This window comes from Heteronotia binoei, chromosome 11 (assembly GCF_032191835.1).
Source record: "Heteronotia binoei isolate CCM8104 ecotype False Entrance Well chromosome 11, APGP_CSIRO_Hbin_v1, whole genome shotgun sequence".
In the NCBI taxonomy this organism is placed as follows: Eukaryota; Metazoa; Chordata; class Lepidosauria; order Squamata; family Gekkonidae; genus Heteronotia; species Heteronotia binoei.
Genome location: NC_083233.1, coordinates 63,916,409 through 63,938,739, shown reverse-complemented (window position 1 = coordinate 63,938,739; position 22,331 = coordinate 63,916,409). Strand labels below are relative to the sequence as shown.

The following is a 22,331-nucleotide window of genomic DNA, read 5'->3' as shown; positions in this document are numbered from 1 at the left end:
GAGGTCTCTATGTCAGCATGGCATGTGCTCTGTCATTTGAGCTACAACCTTCTCCCTAAGGTCATGCAGACACTATACACCCCCGTTTAAACTACTTTCCTATAAGGAATCCTGGGAATTGCATAGGGTGGGGAACATAGAGATCTCTGACAGATAATCCCCAGCCCTCACACAAAGCCCCAATGCGGGAGCTTCCTTACGGAACCGGTTTTAGATTTGCAGAAGGGATGAGCAAGCGCTCCTCGGTTCTCTTCTTTTTATGTATCTGTTTACATTTTCATCAGCAGTTTCAGTTCTCTGTTTCGCTGTTGTTTTTGCAGATTCCTTTGCGTTGGGTACACACGCTGTATAGCTTTGGTTTGCAGTGTGTAGATAGAACGTATGATGTTCACACATTTACTTTATGTATAATGGATAAGGCTAATTTATCGATGCAAAAAACATTGTTGAAAAACGTGGGCACATTTCGTGCGAAAATTCGGTGCAAGGAAGAAGAAAGTGGCACGAAACGCTCACAATGTTCACAGTTCTCACAAGGGAGAAACAAAATCGAATGAGGATTTTTCAGGACAAAACAGCAAACAGACATAACTGGAAATCTGAAATCATCCCTACTTCGCAAGATACGACACGTAAGCCAAAGTTCTGCCCTGGGATTGATGTGGCTTTTAAGTTTTTTTCTTGCTTGCAGTTAACGGGGCTGTAGACCCAGGTCCCCTTCAAAAGCAAAAGGCAGTGGGACTGCATGTGAGATCTCCGATCTGGCCTTGGAATTCAACCATGTGGTTTCCCTCTGCTCCCCAAAGTAGAATTGTCTTCTATGTAACATTAATTCGCGGCACCAGAGAAAGGCAGCTCATAAGCTGTCTGCCATGAATGCACTTGTAAGTGGATGCCACATTACATGGCCTTCCCCACCCCCCACCCCCGCCACAACGGAGCAGCCATGTATTTATTTCATTCACCAGGGAGAGGGAGAGAGAAAGGGCATTTTTCTATATTTAAGCAAATCCACGGATAAAGTATGAGATTGTGAGTTTCCGGAATGGGTTGAAAAACAAACTTTAAGCCCCTCAGTGACAGTTCCAGCCTTAGAGGTCAAACTGATAGAAAGCAGGAGAGAAGGAGCAGCTGTCCCGAGCCATCAGATGAATGCCAGTCTGGGAAGGCCTCCGGAGTCTCTTAAAGGCACAGCGCCCTCCTCTCAGGAAGGGAGGGAATGGTTTCAGACGCTGTCAAAACTCAAAACAACCATTGTGGCTTAGTCCCCCCACCCCACCTTTGTAGCACATGGCTAAAAAGTGAAAAATTACAGGTGTTTAGTTTTTCATTCAGCAGTTGTAAGCACTGGTTTTTTATAGTAAGCTTCTATCACCAAAAGCAGACTTTTAAATGTCATCCAACTGATGCATTTGCAGATTAGGCCCGTTCCATGATTTGGTGGAAATTTCAAATATAAACACGAAAGCTTGATTCCATCCACTCCCTGGTAAGGTGTATGAGCTTTAAAATAAAAGGGATGTCAACGTACCAAACTGAATTTTGTGCCCAGTGGCTGCTATAGGACCAACAAAATTTTATTCTCAAAGTTTAAGCTTTCAAAAGTGTGCATGCACATGAAAGCTTATACTTTGAGAATAAAATTTTGTTGATCTTACAGGTGGCACTGGATACAAACTTCAATCTGAAGAAGTGTGTGTGCGCACAAAAGATTATACCTCGGATAAAAAATTGTGAGTCTTAAAAATGCCACTGGAATAGAATTTTGTTCTACTGCTTCAAACCAATACAGCCACCCACCTGAATCTATCAACATATCAGACTGTGAGGCTGCTTCAGCAGCAGTGTAAACCTCCTCCCCCCTTTAATGATGTTATGCAGATGAGGCATTTGGGTCATCTCTAATTCATGGCAAACATGAGAATCTGGGGCCTGCTTTGATTTCCCTACATGAAAAGCATTCCTGTGTGCAAAGTGTGCGTAGCCCTTTTGCCACTATTATTCTGCCTCCGCGCCACACCGACCCTGTTACTCTATATGGGAACCGTCTGCTTTCTTCTGGCAGAGTTCAGTGCTACCTCTTTTATAGAAGGGTTTATATACAGTTTTGATATTGGCCTTGCTTTTATAGCTCTATTATGCTGTGTTTTGTCTTGTCTTGGTATTGTATCAGTTAGCTTTTAAATTGGGGTGGTTTTTATGTGTGTGGGGGAGGTAACTGGTTTTTTGCTTTTTTTTAATACTGTCTTGCTGATCAGTCTTTTTAAAGTTGCAGCTTAGTTTACTGTCATGGTGTTCCTATCTATTCATTTATGCATATTCTATAGCTTTTGTGGGATTTTTTTTAAGAATCCAAGAATTTGAATTTTTTCCCTAAGAATCTGAGAAAGTTGAAATAACATTTTACTTTACAAATGCATTACACGTACTGTTATTTGTTGTATACATTTTTATATATTAACTTTTGTATTTCTGTAATTGTATAAATACACACTTCCCTGTACTATTTTGAATTTAAGTTATTCACTGCTCTTTATGTGATTCTAGCAGTTGTTTTATGCCTATTTACTATTTTTTTTTATTTATCTGAAACATTTACACTGGCACTCTCAGAACACACAAGCAGCTTTTAGTCTCAATAAGAATTCTAACAAATTTCAGAAACAAATATAAAATCACGAACAGCCTACAAAAGCAACTGAAATTACCATTAGAATCAATAAAATAATCAGAACAGTCTGAACATTTCCTTAAATGCTAGGAACAGCAAAAGGAACACAAAAACCAAGAAATATCATCTCAGAATTGGAGAGGCAACAACAGAAGAGGGATGGGTAGGAGGAAACTAATGTAACTAATGGAATTCTCATGTAGAATCAGCATGGTCTAATATCTGAATGAGGACTTAGAAGACCCATGTACATGAACTACATTGAGCGGCTTTGGGCCAGTTACTCTTTTCCAGTTTAACCAAACTCATAGAAACATGTCTGTCTCGCTACTCCTTGGAAGGATAAAAATGTGATGAGGAGAGAGGGGCAAGGTTAACAAAGTTTGTTAAATCTCATCTCTGCCTGACAAACCACTCTCTCTTACCTTCAGTCATATAACTATACCTATTTATAATGTAAATAAATCTATAATATGAGGACAATAATATCGTCACTTGAATCATGTCTGTACTATGCGCTATACTCTGTAAATGCTAATTGTATTATTATTGCGCTGTTGTTGTTATTATGGCTTTTTTAAAGAATATAAAAACATAAGAAAAGCCATGTTGGATCAAGGCAATGGCCCATCCAATCCAACACTCTGTGTCACATAAGAACATAAGAGAAGCCATGTTGGATCAGGCCAGTGGCCCATCCAGTCCAACACTCTGCGTCACATAAGAACATAAGAGAAGCCATGTTGGATCAGGCTAGTGGCCCATCCAATCCAACACTCTATGTCACACAGTGGCAAAAAAACTCAGATGCCATCAGGAGGTCCATCAGTGGGATCACTGGGAGCAGGAACACACAGGAACGCAGTTCCAGCTGGCTTGGTGGCAGAAGGTGTGGCCTGATATGCAAATGAGTTCCTGCTGGGCTTTTTCTAAATAAAAAGCCCAGTGTGAAACAATGGTGATGAGTTCCTGCTGGGCTTTTTCTACCAAAACAGCCATCATCATCATCATTATTTCTATGCACAATGTTCTCTATAAACTCTAATATGAATACTTGTAATTGGGAAGAAAAAGAAAAATGCATGTAACTAGCATTTCACCTGACAAATGATTAATTGTCAAGATGACAAAAAAAAATCTTAAAGGCTTTCTCTGGTTCAAAAGATACATTTAGGAAGTCTGAAGTGCTGAGTGACTAATTGCAGAGTTTAACCAAATAATCCTTTCAGCCTTAAAACAACTATATTTAAATTTGTGCCTGAGTTTATATACCACATCGATATTTATTTTGACAAGAAGAGGATTTTTTAAAAATCACACCTACAGAAACAGAACCGGTGTTATGCTCATACTTCTGAAATGTAATTTTTTTCTTTCTTTCAAATTGCTCCCTCACAATTCAACAAAATGTCTGGGTGAACTGGAGGGGGGCGTTCTCCAATAAAGGTACTTTCATACACACTGAAGAATGCAATTTCAGTCCACCTTCAATGCACTTTAGCAATCATTCGCAAGCCACTTTGCTGTTTTTACACAGTAAAATCCAGTTGCAAAGCAGTCCTGAAAGCGCATTATTCCACATGTGTGAAAGAGCCAGCAAAGGAGATGGAACAACTCTGCCAGTTCCAAGCGAGAGCAGTCTACCTGGCTGACCAATCTGCATTGATCACACTCCGTTCTGATCAAGAGGGGTAGCCGTGTTAGTCTGTCTGTAGCAGTGTGCCCCGTGGCGCAGAGTGGTAAAGCTGAAGTACTGCAGTTGGAGTCCTCTGCTCATGACCTGAGTTTGATGCCAGAGGAAGCTGGGTTCAGGTAGCTGGCTCCAGGTTGACTCAGCCTTCCAGCCTTCCGAGGTTGGTAAAATGAGTACCCAGCTTGCAGAGAGAGGGAAGTGTAGATGACTGGGGAAGGCAATGGCAAACCACCCTGTAAAAAGTCTGCCGTGAAAACATTGTGAAAGCAACCTCACCCCAGAGTCGAAAACGACTGGTGCTTGCACAGGGGACTAGCTTTACCTTTTAGCAGTAGAAAAGAGCAAGACTGATTCCCCACTAGGCTTGTTCCAACGTTGGAGCTTTTTTCTCTGCAACGCTTCCGTCCAATTTTGCACACGCTGCTGCGAGGCTGCAACTCGCCCTGCCTCTTTCCCCTGGCAAGCAGAAACCAGTTTTTAGAGGATCTTGTTTGCCGTGGGAAAGAGGCGAGGCAAGTCACAGCCCCAGGGCAGCATGTGCAAAATTGGAGGGAAGAGTGGGGGGGGTGGGGAAAGAGCTCCGATGCTGGAACAAGCCTAGTGGGGAATCGGGTCAAGAGTCCAGGAGCACCTTAAAGTGACAAGATCTGTGGCATGGTAGGAGCTTTTGTGAGTATCTGAAGAAGTGAGCAGTGACTCACAAAAGCTCATACTTTGCCACAAATTTGGTAAAAGGTGCTACTGGATTCTTACTCTGTTCTGAGGAAGCATTGCCTAAACTGTCTCTGCTAGTTCTTTATACAAGCACTATATCGCTGACCGAAACGACTGCAGTGAAATGTGCAGGAGTTAGAGGTAAAGGTAGTCCCCTGTGCAAGCACCAGTCGTTTCCGACTCTGGGGTGACGTCACATCACAACATTTTATGGCAGATTTTTTACGGGGTGATTTGCCCTTGCCTTCCCCAGTCACCTACACTTTCCCCGCAGGAGTTACAAAGAAACAAAAAGGTGAAACCCTTGCCAGCTTCTTTTAAAGGAATAATGAAGCAAGGACTCTCAGGATGATCAAATTCCTCCAGCAACCAAAGCATGGGTTTAGCAGATGAACTTCTCAGGGGAGGAAGAGGAGAGTTGCCTGTCAGCAGCTTGAGGAGAGACCAACAAATCTGACAGCAACACAGTCCATTCAGACCATATTGGAGTAATCCTCAACCTTCTGGAAGGGGGTGGCTGTAACAGCAAGCCACGAGGAGAAGAACTTTGAAGCTTGCTCTTGTTCATCTGCATCTTGCCATGTCTATGGGATTGCACCACCAATGCAGCGATGTTTTAAACCTGTTTGACTACTGCTTCTCCTCACTGCACATTAGCCCAGGTTCAATCCCCAGCATCTCTAGTTTAAAAGGATCAGTCAGTCGTGATGTGAAAGATCTTTTGCCTGAGACCCTGGAGAGCTGCTGCCAGTCTGAATAGACACTACTGACCTTGATGGGCCAAAAGGCCTGATTCAGTGTAATGCAGCTTCACCTGTGAACCTTAATGTAAATGTGCTGACAATTCTCTGCTGGAAATCCCTAGTTCAGGAGTGGCCAAACTTGCTTAACATAAGAGCCACATAGAACAAACATCAGAAGTTTGAGAGTCATAAGACATGAACGTCAGGTGTTTGAGGAAGGAAGGAAGGAAGGAAGGAAGGAAGGAAGGAAGGAAGGAAGGAAGGAAGGAAGGAAGGAAGGAAGGAAGGAAGGAAGGAAGGAAGGAAGGAAGGAAGGAAGGAGAGGTAGAAAGAAAGCAACTTTAACTTTAAATGCATTATCCAGATCTCTTCTTTCCCCTGTTTCCCTGATAGAAAATGCTCCCCAAAACCTGGTTTAAGCCCTGATAAGGGATGGGGGAAGACAGATGCCAGACAGTCTTTCCCCACTAGAAGGACTTAAAGCAGTGTGGGAGAGGCAGCTACATTTTCTATGAGTGAAATATCATGGGAGGGAAGAATTCACCCTTCTCTTCCCCAGTCCATATCAGGCCTACCTGTGGTTGCTTTGTAAGGGCCAAATTCTAACTCAGCAGTTCCAACAGAACTTAAACATCATGTCTGGCTTGGCTCGTAAATTGTCCTATGCATTTATCTCTTAAATGGAAGAGGTGGCACTTAAAAGAGGGTTAGTGAGATCCTAGACACCTTTCTTCTGAAGCAAGTTGCGATAAATGCTTTCACCCAGAGCTTTTTTTGTAACAGGAACTCCTTTGCATATTATACCAGAGGCCCTGATGTAGCCAATCCTCCAAGAGCTTACAAGAGGCCCTGTACTAAGAGCCCTGTAAGCTCTTGGAGGATTGGCTACATCAGCGGGGTGTAGCCTAATATGCAAAGGAGTTCCTACAACAAAAAAAACCCTGTGTATTTCCCAAAGCCTGCATTCAAAGCTGAAGGATTCTCCAGGGAACAAGAGGCATACTTAACATGTATAAATACATGACTACACTCAGAATAAATTAGGGTTGGGTTTCCGAAACTGATTTTCTTTGGGATAAAGAGGAAATAGTTTGACTCTGCTATGCTGACCATACTAGTTTTGAAAACGTGACTAGAGCTGTTTTCACAGCCGCTTGAATAAATTCTGCATGAAAACTGTTGATTGCCCACATCCCAGGGTGAAGGGAAATGTACCCTCGTCATGTATTTTTAGCATGTTAGTTATAAAAAAGTAAACAACTGCTGTGGGGTTTTTTTTTTTAACTGCTTAATATAACCTAGATTAAAAGAATTAATGTACAGTGGTGTGTAAAGTGCTACATGCGGGTTGTGGGAATGTCACAGCATAATCCTATGCATGTCTCCATTCAGAAGATCCTATGCATGTCTCCATTCACTGATCTCACTGAGTTCAGTGGGGGCTTGCATACAGGCTAGTGTGCGTAGAATTGCAGCCTCAGCTCCAAATAGTGGAGAGGAGAATGGAATGCAGCTCAGGGCATGCAGAAGTTTTCCGGCAATTCCAGTGGAGACGGCTGCAACCAGCAGAGTAGAGACAGAACTCTGAAGATATGCTGACAGTCAGACTAGACCAGGAATGGCCAAACTGTCGCTCTTTCACACATATTGTGTGACTTTTGAAGCCAGAGGCTTGGAGAATGCATTTATTTTTTATTACTTTCCATTTAAAGTTGCTTTCTTTCCACCTCTCCCCATCTATTTGCCTACCTGCCTGCTTTCCCTTCTGTCTTGTGGCTCTAAAACATCTAACATTCATGTCTTGCGGCATTCAAACACCTGACATTTATTCTATGGGGCTCCTACGTTAAGCAAGTTTGGCCACCCCTGTACTAGACACATGAACACATGAAGCTGCCTTATACTGAATCAGACTCTCGGTCCATCAAAGTCAGTATTGTCTACTCAGACTGGCAGTGGCTCTCCAGGGTCTCAAGCTGAGGTTTTTCACACCTACTTGCCTAGACCATTTTTAGTTGGAGATGCCAGGGATTGAACCTGGGACCTTCTGCTTACCAAGCAGATGCTCTACCACTGAGCCACCGTCCCTCCTCGACAATAGTGTGTTAGAGAAGCCAGTATCTTCACATGCCCACATGAAGCTTATACTGCCTTATACTGAATCAGACCCTTGGTCCATCAAGGTCAGTATTATCTACTCCGACTGCCAGCAGCTCCCCAGGGTCTCAGGCAGAGAGGTCTTTCGCATCACCTACCACCTGATCCTTTCAGCTGGAGATGCCAGTGTTTGAACTTGGGACTTTCTATATGCCGAGAAGATGCTCTACCACTGAGCCATGACCTCACCCTCATCTTTACCTTGGATATGTCTTGTAGTCTAATTAGCTTCTAAATCAAGAGTGGCCAAACTGTGGCTCAGGAGCCGCATGTGGCTCTTTCACACATATTGTGTGGCTCTCAAAGCCCCCACCACCCCATCAGCCAGCTTGGAGAATGCATTTAAAGATAAAGTTGCTTTCTTTCCACCTCTCTCTCCCTCTCCCAACTATATCCCTGCCTGCCTGCTCTCAAGCATTTGACATTCATGTTTTTCAGCTCTCAAACATCTGATGTTCATGTCTTGCAGCTCTCAAACATCTGACATTTATTCTATATGGCTCCTACATTAAGCAAGTCTGGCCACCCCTGTTCTAAGTGAAACTAGAACTGAACAAGATGTGACTTGGGGGAGGGTAATAGCAACTGGGGAAGGGGGATTATCCTGGTCAGATCTGCAGTTCTGGAGAAGACAAGACTTAACCCCTGCCTCCATGCAGGGATCTCTCTCTCTTTTAATAAAGCCATCAAGTGGTGCTCTGAACTTGTCTGAGGAAGAACGGGACACAGCTGTCGATAATGTGACATTGAATCCGTGGCTGTTGTAACTTGTTGCAAAGGCTTATTGAGTGGAATTCTTGTCAGCCTGGATCCAGTTTATGATTCATTTCCTGCCCTTTCACTAAATAATAGCTTTGGCTTAACTCATTGGGGATAGGCCGCAAAGAACAAAGTCCCAAATTATTACTAGCATTAATAAAACAAATAAGGCTCACATATACGATTTTGTCTTGACCTGGATAGTCCAGGCTAGCCTGATCTCATCAGCTCTCAAAAGCCAAGCAGGGGAAGCCCTAATTGGTATTTGAAAGGGCGACCACCAGGGAATGTGGTGTGGAGGCAGGCAATGGCCAGCCACTTCTGGATATCTCTTGCCTTGAAAACCTCATGGGGTTGCTATAAGTCACCTGTGACTTGACCGGGGGAGGAGGGTAGAACCTGCAGTCTGTAAATGGACTGATATTGCAATTCTATGCACAATTCCTAGGGAATAAGGCTTGAGTGGAGTTTACTTCTGAGTAAACAGTGCAAGACAGCATTGTTAAGTATCAGAACTAGCACAGGTGACTTTGTATAACTGCAGTTCGTAAACCATGGTATTGCAATCCTATGTACAATTCCTAGGAAATGCCCTGTCGACTGCGGTGGGATTTACTTCTGAGTAAATGTGTGCAAGGATGCATTGTAAGTAGTACTTAAACGGGCATTCCACCACATTCCACCACCACCACCTCAAAAAAAACCCTGGAAATAACTTTGCCAGTGGCATTAGAACTCATTTCTATGTGTTTAAGTTTGAGGCCTTAAATAATGTGGTTTAATCAGGCCTTGGCGACTTGTGGCTCACAAGGTATGAAGGCAAGTAGAAGTCAGGAACAAACATGCAGCTTAATATATTCAGTTCCATATAAATGCTAAAATTGGATCCCACAAACAGTTTTAAAGATGACGTACCTCCATTTATTTAAACCATGTTGAATCTCGTCTGTTTAGTCTGATCACAAACGGGACTACATGACCTTTGAAGGTGTTGTGGATGGCATCCGGTATTGTTTGGTCCTGAGATTGTTGTTTTTCCCCCAACTAAAGCCCCAACTTGATTGACTGCTCTGAACAATCTATCCTTCCTGCCTTCCCTTCTCGACCTCCCCATCCATCATGTTGCTGGAAGTGAGGTGAGGCGGGAACCTTTTTTTTTTTTTTTTTGATAAATGAAGTACTGGAAGGTTTGTGTCTCAGTAATGAATTCCAGATACTCACTCTGTGGTTCTGGTAGGCCGTCACTGCGGTGAAGCGGGTCTCCTCAAAGACAAAGGTCTTAAAGTTCTCTTCAGCATACTTCTCGCTGTCTTTCCTAGGGTCCACATAGACCACGTGGAAACGAGGCTGATATCTGTGCATGGAGTTCAAAATGATCTGAATGATAAAACGAGCAAGGGAGATCATAATTGATTCATTCTACTATACCAAGACGGCATGTTGAGAATGGAGGGGGCCCCACACCCACACAGAGGGTACCAAATGCAGTGTCAGGATGGGAGGCTATATGGGGCAAGGAGTGGGGGGGGGGATCACCGGGCCTACTGCTGTCTTTGAAGAGAGAGCTGGACTGGAGGAGAAACAAATGAAAGTGACAAAGTTTATCAGATCGTGGCATGAATAATTTGGATTTATTACGAGGGGGAAAGTCTTATGCTATTAAAAATTAATTTTTACTTGTCAAGGTAAAAAAAATTGTCTCCTCCAGTTGTTTGACTGCATACTCTCTTCATTTGAGATAATAAATTCCAATCTTTTTTTATCTGATAGCAATTACTTAGAGGGCAAGTGACATCTCCTAGCAAAGAACCTTTTGATGGATACCCTTCAGTTAAGGGTACAATTTAGCCACCAGTGTTTTAAATTCTGATTTCAGCAGAAGAGATTAAATACTTGCTTGCTTCTCCCATGGAAATGTCTTTGTGCTGTGTCAAGTGCTGTCAAATTGATTCCAATGTACAGCAATTTTATAAATTAATGACCTTCCAAGTGCTGTTGTTAGTAGCCTTGCTTGGATCTTGCAACGTGAGTGGCATGGTTACCTCGACTGAGTCAACCCATCTCAGAGGTGGAATTCTAGCAGGAGCTCCTTTGCATATTAAGCCACACACCCCTGATGTAGCCAATCCTCCAAGAGCTTGCAAGGCTCTTTTTTTGTAAGCTCTTGGAGGATTGGCTACATCAGGGGTGTGTGGCCTAATATGCAAAGGAGCTCCTGCTAGAATTCTACCCCTGATCCATCTCATATTGGGCCTTCCTCTTCCCTGCTGCCTTCAACTTAGCCTAGCATTGCTGTTTGTCCCAGTGAGTTTTGTCTTAATGTGACCAAGTTATGATAATCTCAGTTTAATCCTTTTTGCTTCTAGGGAGAATTCAGGCTTGATTTGATTTAGAATCCACTTGTCTTTTTGTCCATGGAAATAATGAAGTTTCAAAAAGCCGAAGACTGCAGTCTTCTGAACAATCATTTGGAAGCAGCCAGCCCATTTCAGTTACCAGGACATAGTTCCAAATAAACATACCTACGACTACACAGACAAGGCTGTAGTCCTATGCAAACGTATGCGTGTCAATGAGACTTCATTATTAAATCTGACTGATTGAAGTCTTAAAATGATAGCACTAAGCACTATACAAGTGTTATTGATATAGACAAAACTGGATCTAGATCCAACCGGGAAACCACACACAAGCCAGCATCTTTTCCACCTGTTAAATGAGCTCTGGAAGTAACTGTTGCAAAATATTAGGAAAGACAAAGTCCTCCTCATAACTGTGTGCAATTGGAAATTAAACCCCGTTAATTTCATGGAGCCTTATTTTTCAAAGAAAGATCATTAGGATGACAACCATCTTTGTACACAGTCAATATGACATACTTAAAACAGCATGGTGATAATGTTATACACTCCAATAAAGTTACTATTTTAAAATGTTTCATTGTTTTCATAAGAAAAACAGCATACTTCCCCCCCAGGGGTGGAATTCTAGCAGGAGCTCCTTTGCATATTAGACCACATACCCCTGATGTAGCCAATCCTCCAAGAGCTTACAAGGCTCTTTTTTTGTAAACTCTTGGAGGATTGACTACATCAGGGGTGTGTGGCCTAATATGCAAAGGAGCTCCTGCTAGAATTTCACCCCCTGCTTCCCCCCATTACAAGACATATTAATTGCTTACTTCATAGGGATGTTGTATGGATAGAAGAGTTACAGAATGCAAATAAGTTTACATAGCAAATTTACAACAGATATGCCCGTTGATATCTGTTGTGGTATTTTGCTAGTAGCCCTTTAGAAAGTCTCAGGTTTCGGAAGGCCACACATCTGTCCCAGATGTGAACCCTTCAACCTTGGGCTGATGCTCTTAACAGTCATTTTCTGAGGCTTTGCTGCCCACCCACAGGAAGGCCTAGATCCACCATCCCACCCTCTTGAGATTCATCTGCTATTGCATTGAGCTATTGCATTGATCAAACCCTTCAACCATGGTTTTCTGCCTCCCTCTCGTAACACTTACATGTCCGTTGTCATCCAATAAGTTGTTAGTCAGCTTAAGTTTGTCAAAGGAGACAATCTGTTTCATCCACTGAGCTCCCCGGGCTGGGGAATCCGGGTGGTAATGGACTCTCCCGGGAGTTGCCGGGTCAGCCTTGCCAGCTACTAGCCAGGAGGAACTGTGAAATGCATATCTGCATGGAGAGAAAAAGCCGGGTCTGAGCATGAGTAAACTCCAGTGCAACAGTCCAGAAAATTTACTAGACTCTGGCAAGGACCTTTCTGCTATCATGCACCAGGGCTGATCCTTTTCCTGGGTTTTAAAATTCACCGTGGCTCAGAACACAACGGTTGTTTTTTCAGCACAGATCAGGGATTCTATAGGCATATTCCCGAATGCATAGAGAGAGTTCACCTAGAATAGGAAGTAGAAATGGCTCTGGTTTGTATTTCTGTAAGTGTAGATGGCTGGGGAAGGCAATGGCAAACCACCCCATAAAAAGTCTGCCATGAAAACATCATGATGCGACGTCACCCCAGAGTCGGCAACGACTGGTGCTTGCACAGGGGACTGCCTTTACCTTTTTAATGCATTAGAGTGAGTCTCTACGTGGGCCTATATAAATTCTTTTATCCAGGCCTCAGATTCAGCGGGCGCTCACAGGGGTGCAGCTCCTGAACCTTTCTGAGAGTTCCACCTCCTCCTTCCTACCTTGTCCACTGAATAGTAGGTGCAGCGGTATAACAATCCCTGGATTAACTCCACCACCTATTTTTCTACAAAACGACCCCTGCTTTTATCTATTTATTTATTTACTTTATTAATACCCAACCTTTCTCCTCAGTGGGTACCCCCAAGCGGCTTACATTATTCTCTGGCGGGAAAGTGATTGATTTTTTATTGCTAAGAAATTTGTCTAAAAGAGTTGACATAGCATAGCGACAAAGAAACTGAGGTATGAAAACCCTGGGGATCAGATTTGACCCTTGGCATGAACTCACAAGATGGGCCTTAAGGCAAGCCATTTTCTTTCTGCCTCAGCCTTTCTATCTGCAATATGGGGATATGAATGGTCCCCACATGGCAACAAGCTTGATATAAGGAATATAACGGGATGGTATGCATCACTGCTATATTTACGCAGAAGCAAGATGAGCCCACCTGCTAATTCCATGAAGGGAAAAAGCAGCCCCATAGCTAGGGACCATGAGGCGAAGGGGCCAAGGGGGAGGGGGCCTTTTAAATCATGGTGACTGCTCCTGCTGCCCCTCCCGCATGATTTGGACTCTACCGATCAGCTGATTTGTGGACCCTTTAAATGGCATGGGAGGAGAGCAGCTGCTCCCGGGTGCCTCTCCCATGCAATTTAAATCGCTACAGGCCTGAGAAAAAGTGTTGGGATTTGCAAGTTCCCCACCTGAAGCCACAATAGAATTAACTGTTTATGCATGCTGATGTCCTAGCTAGTCAAGTTTAGGGACCAACCCAATGGTAAAGGCTACTATAGGACTCTCCACTGGATACTTCTTATGTCTTATTTTTGCCAAGTGAACTCAGTGGAATTGCTGCCAGAGCAAGGTGACAAAATGTATAATTAGTATTTGGGTTCTTCAATCAAGGAATCAATACATTGGGGCTGGACTAGAGAGTAAGTCCTGTTTTATTGCTCTTTGTCTCTCTAGTTCACGCCCACATGAGGTTTAGAAGTACAAGAGTAAAGATGTAGGTTAGAGCAGGTAGCCAGGATGTTAATCCTTGTTTTGTTTATTTAATCTCCCGGGAAACCCTTTCCTTATTAGTAAGTAAAGTTTCTTTTAAGGCTAATCCAGATTTCCGTGGCTGTGCATGCTTTATCTCTGCTTGTTGGAATTCAGGTTACTTACAATTCAGCCATTATGGAGTTAACAAATGTTAGTTGTTAGCAAACAGGATATGATGTTATGGATAAAGACACTGCTGCTTTGCATACATAACAAAAAAGGGGCTGTCTTGCATTCCCATACATGTTACAAGGATGAACAGTAATCAAACCTTTTTTGTGTGTGTGTTACATTTGGGGTCATCTTAATTCAAGATCTTCTTTCTTTGGGTTAAATGCTATGTATTCAAAAGGCGAAGGAGACTTGTGGCGAGTACCATTTGCCAATAATCATTCAATAAGGAAGAGAGATGAAATGGAAATTTTGTGGCCCTAGTCAGGCATGGAATTCAGCAGGAGCTCACAGGAGTGAACCTTTCTGAGGGTTCCCCCTCTTTCTCCACACCAACCTTGTCCATTGAATAGTAGGTGCCACTGCATAACAATCCCTGGATTAGGAGAGCAGGCAGCCAGCCAGCCACCAGGGGCTTTGCCATGCCATGCCATGCACTCATTAACCCCTGGAGAAGCCCACACCACCATTTCTCTACTTCTTATGTGATTTTGGGCAGCGGGTGGCTTGCTGGCCTTTTGATTGGGGGGGAAACCAAGGAGAGCCCCAGGTGAGCAAGGCCTGTTGGGCTAGCTGGATCTCTAGCCAGCCCAAGCAGGCCTCACTAGCCCAGGGCTCTCCTTTCTTGCGTCCTATTGCTTTGGGCTGGTAGAGGGGCAGCATACCCTAATGAGTTATGCTAATGAGCTCCACCACCTATTTTTCTACAAAACGACCCCTGGCCCTAGGTAAAATAAGTTAAGTGCTCCTAAACATTTGGAGTTAAACAATGTCTTCCCCCCAGGTTTGGGGAGGGGAGCCTAAAGTTTCAGGGGCCCAGGGAACCAAGCAAGATGCCACTGAGGGAAAATAGCAATTTTCATTTTATTTAGTCTGCTTTTATCACTTGGACTCAAAGCAGTTTACACAGAGCGAATCAATACAATGGACGGGATGGGACATTGAATAAACAATGCAATAGGATAAGGATGTAGAACTAACTAACAGTTTTTAGAAACAGAACTGAAACGAAGCATTACTAACATGACAGATTAGGCCAGGGGTGCCGAACTCATTTGTTATGAGGGCCTGATCTGACATAAACGAGACCTTGTTGGGTCGGGCCATGCGTGTCATAAAATGTAATTCCAGGTAGCAGAGATAGAAACTTTACAAAGGACACAGATAAAAACAATTAAAGCATTTTTAAAAAACTTAAAAATAGAACATGTTTAAAAGATTAGCACTCTTGCAATATTTTGTTTATTGAACAATCTGACACCACTTGCTCTGAATTATTGCACAAAAATCTGGAGACAATGTCTGTGCTGTAGCAATCTTAAGTATGCTGTTCAGTTGTTGTTCTGTAAGTTGCAAACCTACGTTTGATTTATTAACATTCATTGCATAAATCTCATGGTCAATGCTTTGAGCCTTAGACCTAGAGGAAAACACAAAATGGCTGGCCATTGCAAGCTTTTGTACATAAATTGCTTCTTGTGCTGGTCAAGAAGATGTGAAGGCACCATAACACGGGCTGAGGGCTGTGTTTGTCTACAAAACCATAGTCGTCCCCAGAGAAATAACTGCAGCTCCTATGAGGCAGAGCCAGAACAGAGAAACAGCAACGTATAGTGGTCAGTATCAGCCTACTTATATGGGAAGATTAGGTTAGAATCACCAGTCTACAAAGTAAATATGCTGAGTGAACTTGGTCTGAACACACACACTCAGCCTAACGCACCTGGTTGGCTTGTTGTTATTCCTCATCTAGATAGTTCACAATGCTTTCCTACTGAGAAAGACTGGATCATAAAGGCATGAATACAGAGAAAAGGGAAAGGCAAAACCCAGTTGCACCCAGGACAGCCCTGACATAATGAGCCAACAAAACACGCTCTCTCGCACGCACATGTGTGCAGGCCTAATGGGAGCCCTCTGGGGGCCTGGTCTGGCCCCCGGCCACACATTTGACACCTCTGCATTTGACAATGCAATATTCCATAGTAGGAACCTAGCTGCAGCAAGCTAAGAGAACCAGTTTGTACACTGACTCTTATCTGGGAGAACTGGATTTAATTCCCCACTCCTCCACTTGCAGCTGTTGGAATGGCCTTGGGTCAGCCATAGCTCTGGCAGAGTTGTCCTTGAAAGGGCAGCTGCTTTGAGAGCCCTCTCAGCCCCACCCACCTCACAGGGTGTCTGTTGTGTGTGTGTGTGGGGGAAGGTAAAGGCGATTGTGACCACTCTGAGACTCTGAGATTCAGAGTATAGGGTAGGATATAAATCTAATACCTTCTTCTATACATAGCGGTATAGTCCACAGTCCCTAATAATTTTATTCCCCAAGTAACCTTGTGAAACATTTAGTACAGTGGAACTCAGTTGCCCTTGTAGAAAATATCTCTGTTTCAACTGCTGATCTTGTCTTCTGAATGTGACGTGGGTCAGAGGGAATCTTTGTCTGGGGCCTCTGGTGTGCACAGGTACAGGGCAAAACCATGAAAGCATTTTCCAGCTTCTCCCCCCCCCCCCCCCCCCGTATTCTATCCTTTCAAAGTACATATTGATTCAAGAGCACAGACTCAGACCTCTCCTCCCTTTGCATGTTTATTTAAAATCCAGCCCTTTGCTCAGTGGGAGAACTCACTCGCATCGGACTTGAGCAGAAACACAAAGAAAAGAGAAAGGGGGCTGGTGGGAGAGAGATACTCAATTGGATGTTATATATCCCATTTCCTTTGACAAGCAAACATTTCTGAAACGGCCTGGGAAGCTGGAGATCTGTCTAAATATTTACATCTTTGGCATCACCATTCGTAGGCACAGGGGCTTTTCAGGCGTCTTGGATCTGTCGAGAGAAGGGTATAATGCGTCTTTCACTGGCCCTTTTAAACTCAAGGTGTTAAGAAGTCAAAGCACAGAACTGGCGGGGAGGGAGGGAATAGCAGGGCTGCGCCAAGTCGTGGCCTTCTGGAAGACCACCGAGAGAAAGGAGGTTGTGGTAGAGAAAGCATCTCCGGAGGGAGAGACACAGGCTGAGACTAGGAGGACAACCGGAATATCAAATCGCTTAGGAGCTGATCCCCCTGGAGGTTTGCCGCCTGCAAGGAGCATCTAGGTCAGGGCAGGATGGCCAAACTGTGGCTCTTTCACACCTACTGTGTGGCTCTCCAAGCTCCCTCTGCCCTGTCGGCTGGCTTGGAGCATGCATTTAAAGTTGCTTTCTTTCCACCTCCCCTTCCCCTCTATTTGCCTTCCTTCCGGCCTGCCTTGTTGCTCTCAAACATCTGATGTTTATTCTACGTGGCCCTTACCTTAAGCAAGTTTGGCCGCCCCTGGCGAGGTTTTGCCTTCTCCAGACAAACATCATTCCGGATCCCTGGCTCTCTTTTCAGGGGAGGGAAAAGCCCTTCGTGCCTTTGCCGTGGGCCGTCCTGCTTCCCGAACAGGGTTCGGCGGTCAAGGCCAGACATCTCTTCACTGGGGTGGTGGGATCGCTCTTGGGAGCGCTGATTCCTTGCTCCTTCCTGGGCTTCCCCAGAGCTCAAAGCCCGGATCATTCCCCCAGAGACTGGCCACCTTCGTTCCAAGTCCCTTGCTGCGGGCTGTGGAGTGGGAAGTCCCCCCTTTTGCCTGGGCCAAGCCTGGCCCGATTTCCTACTTGGGCTGGATGTTCCTTGAAGAGGTGCTATTCAGTCCGGCCTGTTGCTCCTCGGCGCATAAGAACCGAACCCTAATTTTGGCAGGGCCCCGCCTTTTGGAAACGTCACGGGTGTTCTCAAGCCCCCTACACAGCACGTGTATAAGAAAGCGATAGATTTCCTAGGCTAGCCCGATATTCACTTTAAGGAAGTCCCAGTGGACTTCTTACGGTCCTTGTAGATAGATCCAGGTGGGCAGCCGTGTAGGACTCCAGTGGCACCTTTAAGACCAACAAAGTTTTATTCAGAATGTCAATTGTATGCATGCACACTTCTTCAGACGAAGGAAGAGGGTACTTACCCCTATCCCCTCCTCCGATGAAGTGTGCTTCGAGCACACGAAAGCTTCCATTCTGAATCAAACGTTGTTGGGCTTAAAGGTGCCCCTGGACTCCTGCTTTGTTCTCCCAGTCCGGTTGGAGGTGCTGCTGAAGGCAGCCGGGCGCCTGCAAGGATCCTGACCCCCAGCGGTCCCTCGAAGCTGACTTAGTGTGAGCGAGCTCGCAGTTTTTTGGTCTTAGCTCAGGAAGGATGACCCCGGGGCCAAACGGCTCGCTCACCGCTTTAATGGCAGGAGCTCGCGGACTACAATTTGTGCTCACAAGACTTCCACAGCTGAACACCATAATCGGTCCCATAGAAGGAACCACCTTCTGTCTCTCTCGTGGCATAAGGAAGAAAGCACCTTCTGCGTAAAGACCTAAGCATATGGCTGCGAGATAGATTTTAAAAAACCCTGCAAAAACTGGGTCTAATCGGTTACAAATTGCAGACGCCCCACGGCAAAAAAAAGGGGGGGGGGAGAAAGAAAAGACAGAGAATTAGAGGCTCCCGGGTCGGCTGGCAAACTGCGGGCTTCAGTGCTGAGTCAGAGGACCCGCGGGAGAAACAAAACAATCCTAGAATCACCGAGTTGCTTTCTCTGGTTCTAGTATAGAATGTCTGTTTGGAGACAGGGCTAAACCAAGATTAAAGGTCTAGTGAGAAATCCCCTTGCAAAACTTTGCGCCCCCAACTCAAGCTGCCCAAGACCCGCGCAAACGCCACTGCCCCGATCCAGATGGCCCGACGCTGTCGTTTTAGGACCGTTGTTTCAACTGCGCCAACGTTTCCCTGCCAGGATAGATGCAGTAGTGGGGGGGGGGGGGGGGACTGAGAGCCTTCGCACGTTTTCCTAGGAGGAAGCGCCACTGGATGTAGTGGGACTTACTTCCGAGTAGACTTCCGGGGTATCCTTTCTCTCGCTCTCCTTGTGCCCCCCACCACGGGGCACTGTTTTAAAGTAAGACACTTGTACACTGATGTATAGGGAGACGCGGGTGCGCGGGGAGGAGGGAGCTGGAAACCAACAGAAACCAGGCAGCCGGTGTTGGAAAACGGATTGGGGCAGTGGGGTTTGCGCGGGTTTGGGCAGCTTGAGTTGGGGGCGCAAAGTTTTGCAAGGGGATTCTGCATTCTTTAGCATGCGTGATCCCAGTCGAAGTGTCGTCTTTGAACTCAAAGACGACACTTCTGGGATCACGCATGCCAAAGAATGCAGTTTCAATCCACTTTCAAACTGGATTTTGCCAGTTCGCACAGTAAAAACCCAGCTGAAAAGTGCATTGAAACTTGGATTGAAACGGCAGTATTTAGCATGAGTGATCGCATCGCAGCCTTTGTTAGGGCACCTGGGCCAAGCCTGGAGACCCAGTTCAGGCCCAGCGGGGATTTGCGGCGCGTTTTGTAAGAGCCTGAGAAATCTTTGCTGCGACAGTCCCAAGAAGACCGGTCTAGCGCAGCCCTCTAGAAACTCACTGGGGCGGGGGTGGGTGGGGGGGCCTGCGTGGGTGATGGACACCTGTCCTTGATCGTCCCTGGCAGCTGGGCCTTTAGAAGTCCATAATGCCTCTGAATATAGATGCTCTGTTTTTAGCTGTAACCGTCTATTCTCCACGAATGCGCCTTCCTGGGTAAACCCGAGGCCTTCGCCGCGCCCCGCGGCCATGAATGTGTTTTTCTCTTGCATCACCCATCAACCTGCCTGCTGCGGATATGGATAAACCCGCTGTGATTGGAGGGCTGGTATTTTATCATGCCTTTTAAAGGCTAAGGTTGCTGCTGGTGGCGTCCGGAGTTAAGGAATATTAAGAGAAAAGCGGGGGGGGGGGGTGTTTGTTTTTTAAAAATTGCATCAATTTGTTGTGCATCCTTATGACAGTAGGGTATTTATGGCAATGATTAGTTTATGTGGCGCAGAGTGGGAAAGCTGCAGTACTGCAGTCGGAGCCCTCTGCTCACGACCTGAGTTCGATCCCAGCGGAAGCTGCTTTCAGGTAGCCGGCTCCAGGTTGACGCAGCCTTCCATCCTTCCGAGGTCGGTAAAATGAGTACCCAGCTTGCTGGGGGGGGAAGTGTTATGACTGGGGAAGGCAATGGCAAACCATCCCGTAAAAAAGGTCTGCCGTGAAAAAAGGTCTGTTGTGAAAGCAACCTCACCCCAGAGTCGAAAACGACTGGTGCTTGCACAGGGGACTACCTTTACCTTACCTTTTCTTTTTTTAGTTTGTGACTTACGGCCATGGGCAGCAAGCCCGGTGCATTGGGCAGAATATCGCAGGATGATCCGGAAAGGGCAGTTTCCCCGGGAGGAAAGGCTGAAGCGTCTGGGGCTGCGTTCATACAGCGACTGTTTGCAAGTGGATTTTGCTATTCTTAGGCTATGATCACACACAAAAAATAATGCACTTTCAATCCACTTTCAATGCATTTTCCAACTGGGTTTTGCCAGTTCACACAGGAAAATCCAGTTGGAAAGTGTACTGGAAGTGGATTGAAAGTGCATTATTTAATGTGTTTTATTGCAGTCTCAGGCTACGATTACACACACTCAATGTACGTACTTTCAATCCATGTACTTTGGAACTGGGTTTTGCCAGCTCACACAGTAAAATCCAATTGGAAAGTGCACTGAAAGTGGATTGAAAGTGCATTATTGAGTCTGTGTGATCGCAGCCTTACGCAGTAAAAAAATCCAGTTTCAAAGCACCTTATTTAGTGCGTGTGAACGCACCCTGGGGCTTTTCAGTTCAGAAAAGAGATGGGGTGTGGGGCGCGCATGATAGAGGTTTGTCAAATTATGCAAGGGGTGGAAAGAGTTGATAAAGAGAACTTTTCCTCCCTCTCCCAAAATACTAGAACTTGGAGGACCTCCAACGAAACTGATGGGCAGTAGGTTCAGGATGGACAACAGGAAATACTGCTTTAGGCAGGAAGTGATTAAGACGTGGAATTTGCCGCCAGAGGATGTAGTGATGGCCAAAGCTTGAAAAGAGGATTAGATAGATTCAGGGAGAATAAGCGTTGGAATATTTGCAAGCTGAATATTTGTGAGCACTTCAGTCATGACAGAGTTAAACTGATGTTGTGTGTAAACTGCATGTTACCTAGTTAAGCTGCAACCAATTAGAAGTAGGGAAAGTTCCCCGGGTTAGGGTGGGTGGTATTTAGTATAACTGCTGTGCTCTTTAGTCTTGTTATTGCCTGATCAATATATTTGTTTGAAGATGTGTTTTTGGTCACCCGGGCATTTGTTTGATAAATTTCTGTTCGTTGTCCTGAGAGTTGTGACCAAAGGCGGAGTTGCCATCTTTAGCTTTTTAACTATGTACCTGCAAAGATCTATCTATATGAAGTTAGAATGTACCTTCTTACTTTTCTCCAAATGTAACCCTCCCCGTTCTAGACAAAGCTTGCTTTTACTTTAAAGCTCACACACACACACAGCCCGGCTCTCCTTTATTTACCTTGCTCTACTTCATTAGCACAACGAATTATAAGTCTATCAAATGGCTACCAGCCATTGTGTCGCTTTTGGGTGCAAACCTACTCCTTTTCGACTAGGGTAAAGGGATTTTTTTTGCAGCAGGAATTGCTTTGCATATTAGGCCACACCCCCTGATGCAGCCAATCCTACTGGAGCTTACAGTAGGCCCTGTACGTAGAGCCCTGTAAGCTCTTGAAGGATTGGGTATATCAGGGGTGTGTGGCCTAATATGCAAAGGAGTTCCTGCTACAAAAAAAGAAAAGAAAAAGCCCTGTCCCTCTTTAAAGGGCTTTTTTTGTTTGTTGTTCGTTTACTTCAATCATGGAGATACACTTACCGGTATCGTTTGTCATCCACTGGTACGAAGTCCATTAGGAGCATGTAGTCAGCCATGGGGTCCATCCCGAAGATCTTCACCTGGAAGGTGGGGAACATGCGCCTGGAAAAGGGGGAGGGAACAGCACAGAGCAGGAGATGAGCTAAACACCCATTTCTGGTATTGATCTCGCAAGAGCCAGCATCCCGCTGAACTTAAGCGCTTGGTGCGTTCAAGGAAGACACACCGAGCGCTCACTTCAAGCTGCCTGATACTGGGTCACACCCCGGGGGTCCATCAAGGTCAGTCTGGTCTACTCAGATTGGCAGCGGCTCTCCAGGGGCTCGGGCAGACAGAGAT

At 45.1% G+C, this 22,331-nt stretch overlaps 1 protein-coding gene across 2 annotated transcripts in view; it reads right to left on the bottom strand.

Annotated features, from left to right (window-relative positions):
- Positions 1 to 22,331, bottom strand: part of TBX1 (T-box transcription factor 1) — a 53,123-nt gene that overhangs the window by 15,097 nt on the left and 15,695 nt on the right. For both annotated transcript variants that reach the window (XM_060250022.1, XM_060250023.1), the window contains exons 2-4: positions 21,993 to 22,094; positions 12,258 to 12,429; positions 9,959 to 10,114 (exon numbers count right to left, since the gene is read on the bottom strand). In XM_060250022.1, the coding sequence (XP_060106005.1) occupies positions 9,959 to 10,114; positions 12,258 to 12,429; positions 21,993 to 22,094 (430 nt within the window). The remainder of the gene's footprint in view (positions 1 to 9,958; positions 10,115 to 12,257; positions 12,430 to 21,992; positions 22,095 to 22,331) is intronic.